We start from the raw sequence: 15248 nt of genomic DNA, 5'->3' as shown, positions 1-15248 counted from the left end.
CATTTTCTGTGCATCTTGAAATACCTACCAATGGTCTATTCTTTCATCAAGGCCTTAGACAAGAGCCTTGTCTGCCGCATGGCAGAACGCTTTTGAGAAGCACCGTTTTCACAATTCATTCCGTAGGAGGTGACTGTATATCATCATCGGCTGTATTCATGTGCAACATTCCCAGAAAAAAATTTTGAGTATTGAAAAATTGTAAGAAACTGTTATGGAAATTTTGAAGGTAATGGTGGATTCTTCTGATATGTACCAAAGTATTTCTTTTGACGCGTTTCCATCGCTCGCATCGAGCAGTGTAGGCTGCCTTAGAAAACCAATTGTGGACGCTTTTGACGATAGGAAAAACGCTAATAGTTAAAAAAAAAAATCTATCCTGTCGTCGGTTGGTCGGTGGATACGATGACTGTCATACTGAAATCTTACATTATATATATAAAAAAAAACTACAGTAATAAGCTGTTTCCTGCTCAAAAATGCTTCTCTCCTGAACTGTTGCGTACGTTCGATCTCACCACTCCTTGCTCGCGTTTCGAAGAACAACAAGAATAAAGCGGGTGAATTCTTGGGCTATTCGGTAGTGCTTTTCGGTTTCCTGGCGCCACGGGGCACTCACCTTCCGCGCTGACCCACACTCGGCGATATCGACGCAGATAGTCGTCGCGGCTGCCATGGGGAAACGGCCGCGCTTTTAAACCGCCGTACTATTATGCTGCTTGTTTTCTGTTTCGCCTCCTCGCGTCGTATCTGTGAGAGCGATAAGTGCGCCAGTATATTGAAAACAAAATTCAGACAACGGGGATAAGTGCCGTGAACATCGACATGGACCTGGCTGTACTATTACAAGCATTTTTATTTTTATTTTTGTTCCAAATACTGCGATTTTTTTTTTTTGTTGTTGGAAGCCGTGCAGCTCATCTTTTGAAGCTGTATGACTAGGTACGGATTAATTGTAGTTACTCAGAGGAATTATGAGAAAGCAGCACGTATACGCTGGACAAAGGGAGAGGTACACGGCTGATATAAAAAAAATCTTGAAAAAAACATGGTGAGAAGCCAAAGCTACGGAGCTGTGCCAGTTGTTTTCTTATCATGTTCTCGAATCTGCATCAACTAGCCTAACTACAAACGCTGTAGGTTTTTCTGCGCACTGCTATTTGGCGGACTGCCCCGGGCGCTTTGGGCTGAGGTAGTTGTGCCCTATGCAGTTTTCGGAATGAATGCCAATATGGCGATAATCGGCGTCAGAAGGGGAGGAATGAATGTCTGGATTTTCCTGCATCGATCAGCACTTCCTTTGTTTTCGTTATCGACTTAGTTATCTTCAAAGTTTGACCAGGAACTATGGGAATGGCCAATGCGCACAGGCGTTTGTTCCGGTGCGCCACTTTTGCAATTAGTGGTGGAAGGCATGGCGATGATGAAATCGAGCAAAACAGGCAAGAGGGAAAGAGTGTTCCTTAGTGATGATAGAGAGGCACCGAGCGAGGAAGCGCGCCGAGGGTGTTAACCCTCTCGCCACAATTATATGATGAATCGGTGACTCATGCGGTGATAGTTTAGTTTTTCTCCTGTTTCTCCTGCCGCAAGTTAAAATAACCAATATCTGAGTGTGTAAGTAGGGAAACGCCGCGTGGGGCAAGGCTTTCAATAAGCAAGGTCAGTCAAGATCGGTTACTTATGCCCTCAAAGTTTTCGTATTTCGTATTCAAAATTACAATATTTTGATCATGATGCTAACTGATGCTTGAGTCATGTGACTCCACGTGCATGGGCGTTGCCACGAAATCAAACCCAAGTTAGCAATCTTCGCGCCAAAATGTCTTTTCTAGGCCGTAAAAGGCATTGTAGGTGACAAAAACCAGAATAACTTCCGGCTCCGGTGGTTGTTTTGGTCAGCGGCGCGTGACAGTTCGAAAAAATTTCGGGGGGGGGGGGGGGGGGGGGGGGGGGCTGAAGCCCCATAAGCACCCCCCCCCGGCTACGCCCCTGGGCGCGAACATTGCTAACTTGGGTTTGATATTGTGGCAACGCCCATGCACGTGGAGTCACATGACCCAAGCATCAGTTAGCATCATGATCAAAATATTGTAATTTTGAATACGAAATACGAAAATTTTCAGGGCATCAGTAACCAGATCTTGACTGACCTTGCTTATTGAAAGCCTTGCCCACGCGGCGTTTCCCAACTTACACACTCGGATATTGGTTATTTTAACTTGCGGCATCATTTGTGGCTTTCGTTTGTCCTTTTTAGCTAACTGCTTTTCCTTTTCTTTGAACCAAACGAACACCCTTCTGTAATTATGGGTGCAGCATAATTGTCGCCGTGCAGGCAGTTAAAAAATACGTACTTTCGTATTGATTTCTGCATTGCTCCTCTGTTATTCTAACCATATGGTGCTGTCGCGACCGCAGCATGGCCCAAGCACATATCGCGACTTCTGCTATCACAGTTTTGTTCTTGCTTAGATCGTCTGTCTTTCCGTTTGTAAAGTATACTATCTGTGATTGCTCAAGATGTTTATTTGCCTTGTTTGACCATTATATAGAGTGACTTTTGCTTAAATACGTAGATTTAATGGAGACGTACTTGTATTTAAATATCTTGTGGCGAGGTTTTGCGTATACATACAGTGACTTTGCTTCCATTGCCACTCTTTTGTCCTTTATCAAGTTGTATCTTCGCATTTCTAATACTCCATTTTATCTTCGCACTTCTAATGTATATTTCGCAGAACTCGCCGTTTGCTCATGCGCTCGCTGTTGCAACTAAAATTTCGGTGCAATTACTCGCAATACATGACCGGTGGCAGCTGCTTCTGCGCAGTACACTGGAACGAAGGACAGCGTCGTTGAGATTTTTTCCTGACCGTTGCATATGTACAAAAATCTAAAGGTTCTTGAACGACAAAGATTCATTAAGATATTTGTCCTCTCTACTTGCTAATATCATGGCCTTTACGTTTTTCATATCAGCGGCATGCACTGCTTTGCTGGTTGAAAGTATAGTTATCAATTGAGGCGCTACGCGAACGCTGTTGGTATGTGATACAGTGTGGTCACGTGGTAACTATTTTGGTCAATTTGACCGTCATTGCGGACAAACTCGTCCTTGGCAATCGTAAGTAGTAAGAGCTCATGCTCTTAAAAAAACAGAACTAATCAACTAGACTCAGGTAATTAACAAAATTTCACTGGGTCGTTGCCTTTGCTCATGCATAATTAGAGATACGAGGAAGCAAAGGAGGAAAGGCAAGCGTGGATAGAGGAACAAAAACCAAAAGAAATGAGAAACGAAAACAAGATGAGGAGGGAATGTGCGAAAAAAAAAAAACTGACGGTCGATTTGCGTGGTGAGGCCAAATGCGAATTAGGTGCGCTAGAAGTTCGGTTTTCCTTTCAACTGCGGTGTTAATTCAGATCCAGTGTTCCCGAATGACAGCTGTTTCGATAGCGATAACGGGTCAATGTCCATATATGCGGAACTGGTCATTCTCTCCATTTATAGATCCCTGAGAGCCCTCACACCACTCCCGGCGCAGTGGGGCAGCGGTCAAGCGATGTACCAAAGATGCTTCCATCGATGTGACTTGGGTTGCGACCAACATCGCTCTTACCTAGCAGCCTCTCGCGATTAATTGAGCTGCAACCTGACACGGCGAGCAGCCTGCCACAAAACAAGGTTCAGACGAACAACAGACAAACACATAGCGGCTAAATGCGGGGAACGGCCACTATATATGCTAGCTCACTAAAAAGGATGAAGACAGAAAGAAGGAAGGAATCTCAATATGGCAAAGAGCGGTGACAGGGAGGAAAATCGTCCAAGAATTACGGGGACAGTGATACAAACCGATGCCAGCGTTTCCAGCGCTGTCGGTGCCAAGTTCGCTCGTTTCCAGACGATTAGTAGACAGAGGAAAGTTCGTACAGCATGTGCTAGAATTTCAAGGCTCAAATAAGTACGAGTTCACATAGAGAGAATGACGCTAAAGTTTGGTTTGGTTTGGTTTATGGGGTTTAACGTCCCAAAGCGACTAAGGCTATGAGAGACGCCGTAGTGGAGGACTCCGGAAATTCCGACCACCTGGGGTTCTTTAGCGTGCACTGACATCGCACAGTACACGGGCCTCTAGAATTTCTCCTCCAAAGAAATTCTAGCCGCCGCGGCCGGGATCGAACCCGCGTCTTTCGGGTCAGCAGCCGAGCACCATAGCGACTGAGCCACCGCGGCGGCTGACGCTAAAGTGTTATTCATGACATTCGGCTGGTAAGATTGAAAAATCAGCCCACGAATTGTGAGATTCGTGGCGGTTTCATCTGCAAGTATCACATCCCTTAGAGGAACAGCCAGCAGGGTAATTTTCACACGCACAAAAAAAGAGTAGCTAGTGTTCCGAACTCTTTGTTTTCGCGCGTTGAACGAAGCGCACGGAAGCTGACAGGCCGCGCACGCTGTGAAAATGAGGGAAGAGAGGGGGAAGGGGATGATGGGAAAGGAGGTCGCCAATTTGGGCCTGCCATAGCAGGAGCGCGTTTATAAAAGCGTCCGGGCATTCGAAGCAGGCGTTCATGCCGCAATGATATCGATTTTGGGGGACACTGTTATAAGCGCTTTTCTTTTTTTCTGTTTGCCAAACAAAGCTTCCATTTAAGAAATGGCGCCATTCGGCAGCTTATTGCACCGATTCACCATCTTCTGATTGGAACGTTTCACCCTCTGTTGCACGAATAATTAATCTTAACTAATACGATGTCCCCTCAGTTACTTAGCCATTGTCGCATGTAAATCGTCTCGATCTCCGTTTCTATCATCTTCGCCTTGCTCTGTTATAACGACAGTGTTAAAATTTGTGGGCCCTGTCGTCTACTTTTGAGTTCTGCATTGCACATATTATAGTAAACAAATAATTAGTTCTGTTGGGGGAAAAAAAAAAGTCGCGATGGTGGTGGCGTTTACATCTGCCTCGTATGCGGGAGGCGATCACAAAATGAACAAGGGAGGGGAAAACCTCAGGTTGCTTGAGCCAACGTTTCGACAAGAGGACTTGTCTTCGTCTGGTTTCGATCCCCTGTGTCACTGGATACCCTTAGCTTTTCTAATGGGTAGCTGCTTTCCCGTGGCTCGGTATTCGGCTTCTGTAGGGCGAAATGCTCGAGAGAATAGAGAGTTTTAGAATAGCGTCGTGGCGAATAGGGTGACCCTACCCGCATGCGCTTAGCGTTAGGGGAACGGGTTCACGTTTTCTGTTTATAGAATAGGGTCGTGGATGGTCGCTTTGCGTTGTTTGAAGGCAGCGCCATAACGGCGGGAAAGAGAAGCTTCGAGAACAAATAAGTTAATATATAGGCTGTATTTTTTCATTGTGTAAATAAAACGACATGCAAACTGTTGCAATTACCAATTTCCACTTAGGAAATGGAAAAAATGATGCAAATATTTTTTTTTATAATGCGGACATGCTCAATCTGAGCCAAGACTATCCACACAGGAAGACCAAAATTGCAAACCTGTTTGTGGAGATCAGTAGTTCGAACCTCCCGCGCTCTCTGACGTCAGTCGTCGAGTACTCGCTAAGCCTAGCAGCTCTGTAAACAAGGAAGCAATCTGAAAATTAGGCGTGTTTTATCGCTTAAATTTTGTGGTTCAGGCAAGTTCAGCCAAAGCGAAAGCCTCGTTCGCCTTTAGTTTCCCGTGAGCGTGAGCCACAGAGTAGCGGCAACGACGAACGGTGTTGAAGCGAGAGGCCCCGCTTCGAGAGGCGCCGCCATGTTGGCCTAACGTAAAGCGGCTTTGGGGCGCACGCTATTTCGCCGATTTAGCGTTAGCGTCGCCCGCTCACCCAAACACCCAAGGGCCGATAGCGTTCTGCGCATGCGCAGTAGCGTCCCGCTATTCCCCTATGACCCAAAGCGATAGGGTGACGCTATACTAAAACTCTCTATTGGCAACCTGCTGCTTTTGTGAGCGTCAATTTTTCTCTCTCGTGGTAACTTTTTCTCTAGCTGTTTTTAAACTCTGCACATATGCTTCGTTACTTTGTACATTTATCTTGTTTATGTTTTGTTACGTACGCTTTGTACATTTTTGTTCACATTAATGTGCTAAACTACGCTATACTTTCACGAGTACCATTTATTTTTATATTCTTCTCTGTTTTTTTATCAGCTTTTTTATGTAACCCGTTACCCTCCGCTTGGCTTTCTTATCCTGAAGGCAATGGAAAAAACAAATAAATAACAAAGGTGTTTCATTCCAGCTCGCGGAAACCAAACATACCTTAGCTACAGCGCTCTTTGGTCAAACTGCCCTTGTGCTACGAAAGCCAAATCATCATCATCTGATGAGCGGGTCAAGAGCGGCGCTGTTTAGACAACATCATTCGCCGTCAGTTATATACCGCACGCACCCATGGTTCTTTATAAGCTACCTGCTCGTACTGCCCCTCGTGTCTGCCCGGGCTTTCTTGAGGTAACGCTTCCGGTTTTTTGACGCAGTTTTTCCAAATCGCACTCCAGAGTGCACCCATCCTGTAATTTCGAATCTGCCTGCGCACATTTTATCCTAGCCGAATGCTCAGTACGCATTGAATATACCGATGGGTGTACGAAGGTATAGAGACTACCGGTTGAAAAAGAAACGAACAGATAAATTTAATAATGAAGGTTGTGAAGATATGTTTTACTTTCCAGTTACTGTTTTTTCGTGGTGATGTCGAGCTGTAGAGTTATCGTTTACTCGTCAGGTAATGAGTGGGTGCAAATAAGCGCTGCACGTGGAGAAAGTGCTATGGTGTAATAATAATTGATCTTAATTGCGCTGATTTACGTTTTCCTTGGACCTTTTGCCAGCTTTTGACGCTATAACAATGCCAGTAAAGCGCGAAACTTAGTCGACCCACGGTGTATACCGTGGGCGTTGTTGACGCTGCCACCAGTTGTTGGCGAAGATGGGTCGGTTCGGGGTCGTTGCTAGCTCGCTGCTGCTTCTTGCTTGACGGAACCGTGGTCAAGCTTCGACACCCGTTCCCACCACCACCACCAGGACAGGAGTGCCGCCATGTCAAAGAGTTAAGTGATGGGAGGAAGATTACAAGAGGGTTTATTTACATCTTTTTACAACATGGTTAGAGACTGAAGTGAGGCTCCAAAAGAGGCTCTATGGGGGGCTTGAAGTGAGCTGTATGGGAGGCTCTGGTGAGAGCTTGAAGTGAGCTGCTCTGCCGCATTCGTTCTCGACATTTATACTGTTCGCCTTCCCTAAATTCCCTAGGTTGAGGACGCCCACGCCGGGGTGGGAGGGGCCCAGATCACAAACAACACAAACTTGTGCGCACAAACACACCACTGCACTTAGGGCCACGCCCCCGTCACATGTGGAGTCTGAGGGAAAGAAGGTTGTCGAGGTAGCGTTGACTGCGGTAGGTGATGGCCTCCGGCCAGTCGAAGGTTTCTGCGGGTCACCGACATCTGCTGATAATCAAAGACACCCGCCGCTCGAGGCCGGACGCGAGGTCACGAAAAGGCCGAAAGTGGTTCCTCGTGCTTGGGTCGGAGATGATGCCCGCCAGCTTGTCGCGATGCTTGGCACGCCAAAGAGCAACCGGAGACGAGGCCCTTTGTTCCCTGGCACGGTCACGGCAAATGGGGAAGATAACGTTCGTCTCCCCGAGGCGGCGGCGGCGTTCTACACGTGCAGGCACTTTGTGAAGGGGGTCTGGTTTTGGTCCTGCACTCCAACCGGGCAAACTCCGTAATTGAAGCCAGCTGTCACCTGGGTCCTCTCAGTGCGTGCGGTCCATGGCGGCAGGCCCGAAAGTAATCACGCTGAAGTCGCTCGCAGCCATATATAGTGGAAACCGGTATGCTGGCTGGTTCCAAACGAGACCCGCTGACGTCGATCTTAATAGCTCCTCCGCGGCCCGGAAAATCTCGAATGGCCAGCGTTCCCCACCGCCGGTCAGGAAGAGATGGGCTCGCGTCCACGTTGATATCTTGGCTTGCAACATCAACTCCCAAGGCAAACCCAAAACCCCAAACCACCAACAAAGGAAAGCACAGATGGGACGTTCCAAACAACAAAGCACCGCTCCACGCGCAAGCGCTTGGAATTCACTCAAGACCCACCAGGCTTACTTTTAATTCCAAACAAAATCCTGCTCCAGAATACTGACCCCTCAATTTTGCTCGAATTTAGGGTCAAAGCGAGCGTCCGCGTCACATCTGAGGTCGCCAAAGACAGACTGCCACGTTGTACGATAAGCGGTGGTGTGTCAAAGCCTACAAATTTTGAATAGAAACTCCATTCTTTATCAATCAAGCTCTGATCCCCAATACCACCCGAATATCGAAAGTCTGCTTAAAATTTGGCCCACGCTCAGTTTAATCCATTGGCTCTTCTCAACGAACCTTGATCGCTCGAGACTGAGAATCAACTGCTCCAGTTAAACTCACAAAAATGCGACTGCTCATCAAAATCGGTACTCCTTCCAGTACAGGCGCAAAACTTTAAACTCATTGTGTCAGGCACCATAACCTGTACACAAGCTGCTACAGCTGCTCTCTCTGCAAAATTCTGCAGCCACTTCAGTTGGTTAATCTCCGAATACCACAATCGGCTGACTAACCACGCGCCAGTAAACACGAATGCGCAGATGTGCATAATTATGCGCACTTTCTTTGCCTTCGCAAGGCATTAGCTACACTGCCGTTAATGTAGCAACAACCGCCAGGTACCTCAACCAAGTCTGGCACGTCTGAGTCTTCTATCGATACAACAGAAACCTGTGCCAACCTTCAAACACAGCAAAACTTGAATGCTCCGAACGGTTCCAACTATCCAAACAGCATATGGTCTACTCAGGAATCTTCGCTAAACTCCTTTAAGTGCCCTTATTTCTCGGTAGCACGGCAAACTGTCACTAATTTCTAATTCAGACTTTAATCTTTCTCAATTTTAAGAGAAAACACAGTAACGTCCGATCACTCTAAATCCTTAGCTCAAAACAAAGTAGCCTTTCCCTTTTTTATTTCGCACACACAAAAAAAGGAACAAAAAAAAACGCTACGTCGAATGGCTTCGCGGGGGCGAAAGCTGACTCACCTCCGCCGCGTTGAAGGGATTAGCCCTTCAGACGCGCCCGCTGGGGTCGCGCTTTGACTGATGACACTGCTGTCATTTCGTTACAAAAGGAACCTGAAAAAAGCCATCAACGACTCCCTCTGTCGTCTCCGCGCCCCCTTGACACGCTCAGAAAGCCTTGGTAGGGCATGCAAAGTCGAGAACCGGCTCTTGGCGACGCACAGTGACCAGCGCGAGAAGCTGTTCTTTGTTCTCGCCCCCAGCACGAAGCTCGGCTACCCTTTCGCCCTGAGCGCTTCCCGGAATCCAGTGCCGAAAGTGAAGGACGCATCCTTTTTTCCAACTGCGCGCGGTGAACATGCCTGCGTGCTGGGTCTCTGTTTCTCAATCCCTGTGCTCGCATGCGCTGACGGTCGAGCAACCTAGCGCATTCCGGTCTCTTGGGCCGCTTTGCCTTTTCCCTTGCCGCCTTCTTGTCAGGTACCCGTTGTCTGGGTTTTCCCGCAGGCCGATGCCCTTTGAAAAAACCCCCTCCTGCTCTGCTTGGAAGATGCGGTCTTCCCTTTCTGTTATTGCGGTCAGGTTTACAACAATCCACGCGTGTCGCCTGACCAGTAACTTTAGCCGCAAGCTTGCGAGCTCTAATGCGGGAAGGCTTCTCTTTCTCTTCTGCCGCATTTTCATCTGTGCTAACACTAGCACCTGTACGCGCACGCGAATTTGGGGCCTGACATTTCAACCGTTTCCTTTTGGTTCTTGCCCTTTTCCTTTTTCGTTCTGAACTTTCCGCGCGCACCGCCTGAACCAAGACTGTTTCCTCCAGCCCTTGACATGACTTGCCTGATCCTTCCTTAGGCGGCAAAATGACCTCTTTGCCTTCGCAACAGATGGTCATCTCTACAGAGCTGACAGACGGACCTTCAGCTGCCCCGGAAATGAGCAGTTCGCTCCCCTGAAGGTAGTCCTCTGCAGCTGGCTTATCGCTCTCAGTGCTTTCCTCCGAAACGCACTGCTCTTTTCGAATCGGGCTCTCTTCCTGTGTCTCAGCCTGGCTTTCAATACTGCGTTTTAACTCAACAGCAGCTTCGCACTCTTGATACGCCAGCATCGCCGAGATATCCACAACACTGGCTTGGTCACTCACGCTCTGAGTGGTTTCCTCTGAAACGCACTGCTCGTCTAGAATCGGGCTCTCGTCCTTTTTCTCAGCATGGCGTTCAATACTGCGTTTTAACCCAACAGCAGCTTCACACTCTTGATACGCCACCTTCGCCGAGGTAGCCATAACCCTGGCTTGGTCACTGGCACCGCAGTGACGCCTCAAATCTGAGTTGCCACGATTCACAATTCCTAAAGGGCTCCCCTTTGTTTCCCTTTTGAAACCTCTGCCTTTGGGGAAATTACCCCTTTCACACCCGTGCCGGTTAGTCGCCTGTACAGGCCCCTTTCTAGCGTCCTCGCGCTTAACTAAATCGGCCACGGTTCCTACTCTCACTGCACAGCCTCTATTCCGAGCTCTCTCTTTTCTAAACCGTCCGTGCCAGTTAGACTCTGTTTCTCGGCCCTTATTCGCAGGTTTGCGACTATCTGACTGGACGACGGTCTGTTTAGCTCGCTTGGAAAGTCTCTCTTGGCTCGGCTTTGTCCGACGCCATCCGTGCCCTCTCCACTCGTTTTCTGAACGAGCTCTAGCGGAGTTACACCTAGCTAACTCTGAGACGGTCTCTGTAGCCTCTCTATTTAGGCCGTGCTCTGTCGTGTGCCATCCATGCCGGTTTTGCGCCATTTCGCAATCCTGTATTATGGCGTCATGTCTCTCTAACTCGGCGATGGACTTGAACATTGAAGGCCATGTCTGGACGGAGATAGCGTCACTCATTGCTACTTCGTTCCCATTAAGACCACTGAGCATTGCGAGCCGCCTTTTCTCAGCCTCGAGTTTAAGCTCTTCTAGCTCCGCTGCTAGCTTCTCCATACGCTCCTGGTGCTGTGCCTCTCGTTCCTCTCTTTCCGCTTCCTCAGCTCTTTTACGCTCCTGTTCTTTTGCCCACCTGTGCGTATTATCCCAAGCAATTTCAAAATCATCTTCTTCTTCCGTTTCAAAACTTTTGATTGCCTGGATAATATCCGAATCTTTCGCTCTTTCCTCCACATCCACACTTAACTCATCGCACAAGAACAACAGTTCTGTCCTCGACAACCTCGTCAGGTCCACGGTCGCTGCTTTTAAATATTGGCTTTGCTCGCTCATGGTGATTCTGAGCAACTACCACTGTGCTACAGACATACAAACACCGATCAACCAGCAGTTCAAATTATTAACCCAGAATTTGAAGCCTGGAGGATCCAAAGCAAAAACCAAACACTCACCCGCAGATGCAGCACCATGTCACCAGGTTCATCACACCGCTGCCAACCAGTTGTTGGCTATGGGGGGAGTTGGGGCTTCTATCCCACCGCTGCCACCAGTTGTTGGCGAAGATGGGTCGGTTCGGAGTCGTTGCTAACTCGCTGCTGCCACTGCTGCTCGCTTGACGGAACCGTGGTCAAGCTTCGACACCCGTTCCCACCACCACCACCAGGACAGGAGTGCCGCCATGTCAAAGAGTTAAGTGATGGAAGGAAGATTACAAGAGGGTTTATTTACATCTTTTTACAACATGGTTAGAGACTGAAGTGAGGCTCCAAAAGAGGCTCTATGGGGGGCTTGAAGTGAGCTGTATGGGAGGCTCTAGTGAGAGCTTGAAGTGAGCTGCTCTGCCGCATTCGTTCTCGACATTTATACTGTTCGCCTTCCCTAAATTCCCTAAGTTGAGGACGCCCACGCCGGGGTGGGAGGGGCCCAGATCACAAACAACACAAACTTGTGCGCACAAACACACCACTGCACTTAGGGCCACGCCCCCGTCACATGTGGAGTCTGAGGGAAAGAAGGTTGTCGAGGTAGCGTTGACTGCGGTAGGTGATGGCCTCCGGCCAGTCGAAGGTTTCTGCGGGTCACCGACATCTGCTGATAATCAAAGACACCCGCCGCTCGAGGCCGGACGCGAGGTCACGAAAAGGCCGAAAGTGGTTCCTCGTGCTTGGGTCGGAGATGATGCCCGCCAGCTTGTCGCGATGCTTGGCACGCCAAAGAGCAACCGGAGACGAGGCCCTTTGTTCCCTGGCACGGTCACGGCAAATGGGGAAGATAACGTTCGTCTCCCCGAGGCGGCGGCGGCGTTCTACACGTGCAGGCACTTTGTGAAGGGGGTCTGGTTTTGGTCCTGCACTCCAACCGGGCAAACTCCGTAATTGATGCCAGCTGTCACCTGGGTTCTCTCAGTGCGTGCGGTCCATGGCGGCAGGCCCGAAAGTAATCACGCTGAAGTCGCTCGCAGCCATATATAGTGGAAACAGGTGTGCTGGCTGGTTCCAAACGAGACCCGCTGACGTCGATCTTAATAGCGTGTACCGACCACCGCGACCACTTCGATTTAGTTCAATTTTTCCTTGTTTATGCCAGTTCTAGAATGGGTAAGTAAGCAGAGAACTGTTTAATTACAGCTTGACTAAGCAAGGAACCGGATGCAGTTCTGACGTCAAGTTTACAAAGCAGAAAACTGAGACAGTCAATTACAGAGTTACCACCTCTTAGAAACAGTAAGCAATTCATACAGTGCACATTGAAGACGAACAGAAATGTACACCAACACTTGTTGTGAACACAAGTACAAACAGAACTTGCTCAATAAAAGACGTACCTTGAACAACATCGACAACAATCGATTGATAGGAAAGTAAAAGAAAACGTATACATTTCAGCATTTGGCCGTTCTTGCAGTGCGCCAGCCGTATCGAACCAAAGGCCTTGGGATCAGCAGCCGAAAGCCACAGCAATATTTAGCATTCCAGATGTACCTCCGGCACGAGGAAGAACCATCATCTTTTCTTTTGCAGCGCGCAAGTCGTAATTGGACAATTAACGTTCCTCACAGCTAGTTAATCAGCCGCGAATCTGCATCTGGCCTTCCAGTAAAAAGGTGCACCGCTGCGAGAACGAGTGCACTGTAAAGAGGGCGCGCCGACTGCTTCGCCCCTATTCTCCATACGCTCTCCCGTGAGGCTGCGGCTCCGTGCCACCAAATAACCGACTAGCCCATTACAATCGCCCGCAGTGTACGAAACTGTAACTCCCTTCGCACGTTAGCTCTGATTAACAACCACTAGTCAGCCAGCTGGTTTTCGACGTAACTGCACCGCCATTACCTCACTCGTCGCCGGTGCGAGAAAGAAAGAACAGCACGCGGCAGCGGCGGCGAGGACGATTATGCCGGGGAGGACGGGATAGTCGGAAGAAGCCCGACCGGCAACAACAAATACAATGTTCTCATCTTTCTTGCCCGACTGTGCGCTCGCTCGCAGGTGGCGTTCGCCGCCGTCGGGCTCCGCTTACGAACTCCGACACGGCGGCGAGTCTCGGCGAATGTCGCCGCTCACGCGGTTGCTGTTCGAAAGACGCTCCCCCACCGCTGGCGCTGTACGCAACGCGCGCATGACGGCGCCGCTAAGCTTGCGTTTGGCCGCCACCGCTGCTTCTGCTTGAGCCGCGGTGTCGCCGCCTGTGTGCGACGCGAAGCGGCGATTCTTGGCGAGCTAGGGCGCGTCACATCAACTCCGGCGGTGAGCACAATTTGGCACATCGCTCACGTACTACCTACCGCCTTGTGGCGTTTCTGCTTTTGCTGCTACGTTGCTGCACGGCTCGTGGACGCGGTGTCGGTATCACTACCGGTTTGCCGGACTCTTCCGCTGAATAGCCTGCACTGGGACGGACGCATACGTTTAACCGTCGCACGAACTTACCGCGCGCGCGCCTCGGATTACTAACCGTCACCGGTGGGAGGACACGGAGGCTGTGCGGAAGCCTGGCTCACGACTGGTCGGCGCCAAGATGTGGCTACGAGTGGCAGCGCTCAAGATGCGTATCAGCTCTCAGCGGAAAAGGTAAACTCTGCCGTGGGATGACGTCACATCGTCTTCTTTGCTCGGAGTACATGCGAGATGCAAGCTTGAATTCGCGATTCCTGTTTCTGCGTCGACATGCATGCTGGGTGGCTGGATTGTACGACGTGACTTCCTAGATATCTTGCATCCTTGACTGGAGCGTTCCTCACTGGGTTGAGAGGCTCCGAATTCCTTCAAATTGACAAAACTTGCCGCAGTGTTAGTTTTGTGGCGGTGTACGGTGCCGCGTATGCTGTTGCTTGCATTTTCTTTTTTACCTGCATGCATGCTCCACTTGCGTTGTTCAGAAGAGTTCATTAGTCGCGTTAGGAGAGCATTGAGTAAATCAATATGTTCGCGTTTGTGACGGATAAAGCTGGCAAAGCAAGTTTTTCGAAACAATAGTGTATTGAGAAATCTGAAAATGCAATGCGCAAGTAAAGCGACGCACAGATTCATATTGGCTGAAAGAATAGAAAGGTGTAGGCGTAGCCGCGATGCACAGTGCTACAGACGGCACTACTTCAGAGCAACATGCTGACGGGTGATCAGCATGGCTATCACGCATTTGATGCCTGTACTGAACAAATAGCTTTGCTGTTTTGTAATGTGGAAGGTGCAGATTAGTTCGTACGTGACAGCAGTACAGAAGAGCGAAATAAGCGGGGGCTAAGGCGAAGACAAGCAACACACACACACACGCACACGCGCACGCACACACACACACACACTCACTCACTCACTCACACACACACAAACACTCACATACACTCTCTCTCACACACACACACACACACACACACACACTCATTCACTCACTCGCTCACACACACACACACACACACAAACACACACTCACACAGACACACACACACACACACACACACAAACACGCACGCAAGAAAGTGCACAAAAATGTTGGTGAAATATTAAATTAAAAACTATACGAAAAAAAGTAGATATCTGATGCTCTAAGTGCTTTAAATCTCACGTATTGCGTTTGAATTTAACTCGGGCGCTGGTAATTTATTAAATGTTACTGGAATATAATATTGACGCGTTCTTTTTCCGATATTCTGACGCAACTTTGGGGATCAGCTATGGGTCTTTTTTGTCTTAGGAAGCGGGCCGGGGTTTACCAAATCTTGTAATCTCTATTCCAAAAGTGTTCAAT

The 15248-nt window shown here is 48.9% G+C and overlaps 1 protein-coding gene across 1 annotated transcript in view; it reads left to right on the top strand.

Annotated features, from left to right (window-relative positions):
* The first annotated feature begins 13666 nt into the window (after nucleotides 1–13666).
* Nucleotides 13667–15248, top strand: part of fray (oxidative stress responsive kinase frayed) — a 145539-nt gene continuing 143957 nt past the window's right edge. The window contains exon 1 of the mRNA XM_089546023.1: nucleotides 13667–14074. Coding sequence (XP_089402149.1) covers nucleotides 14022–14074 — 53 coding nt within the window. The 5' untranslated portion in view covers nucleotides 13667–14021. The remainder of the gene's footprint in view (nucleotides 14075–15248) is intronic.

The sequence above is a fragment of the Amblyomma mixtum genome, chromosome 5, assembly GCF_055824585.1.
Source record: "Amblyomma mixtum isolate Tamu chromosome 5, ASM5582458v1, whole genome shotgun sequence".
Lineage (NCBI taxonomy): Eukaryota > Metazoa > Arthropoda > Arachnida > Ixodida > Ixodidae > Amblyomma > Amblyomma mixtum.
This window is presented reverse-complemented; position numbering and strand designations above follow the sequence as displayed.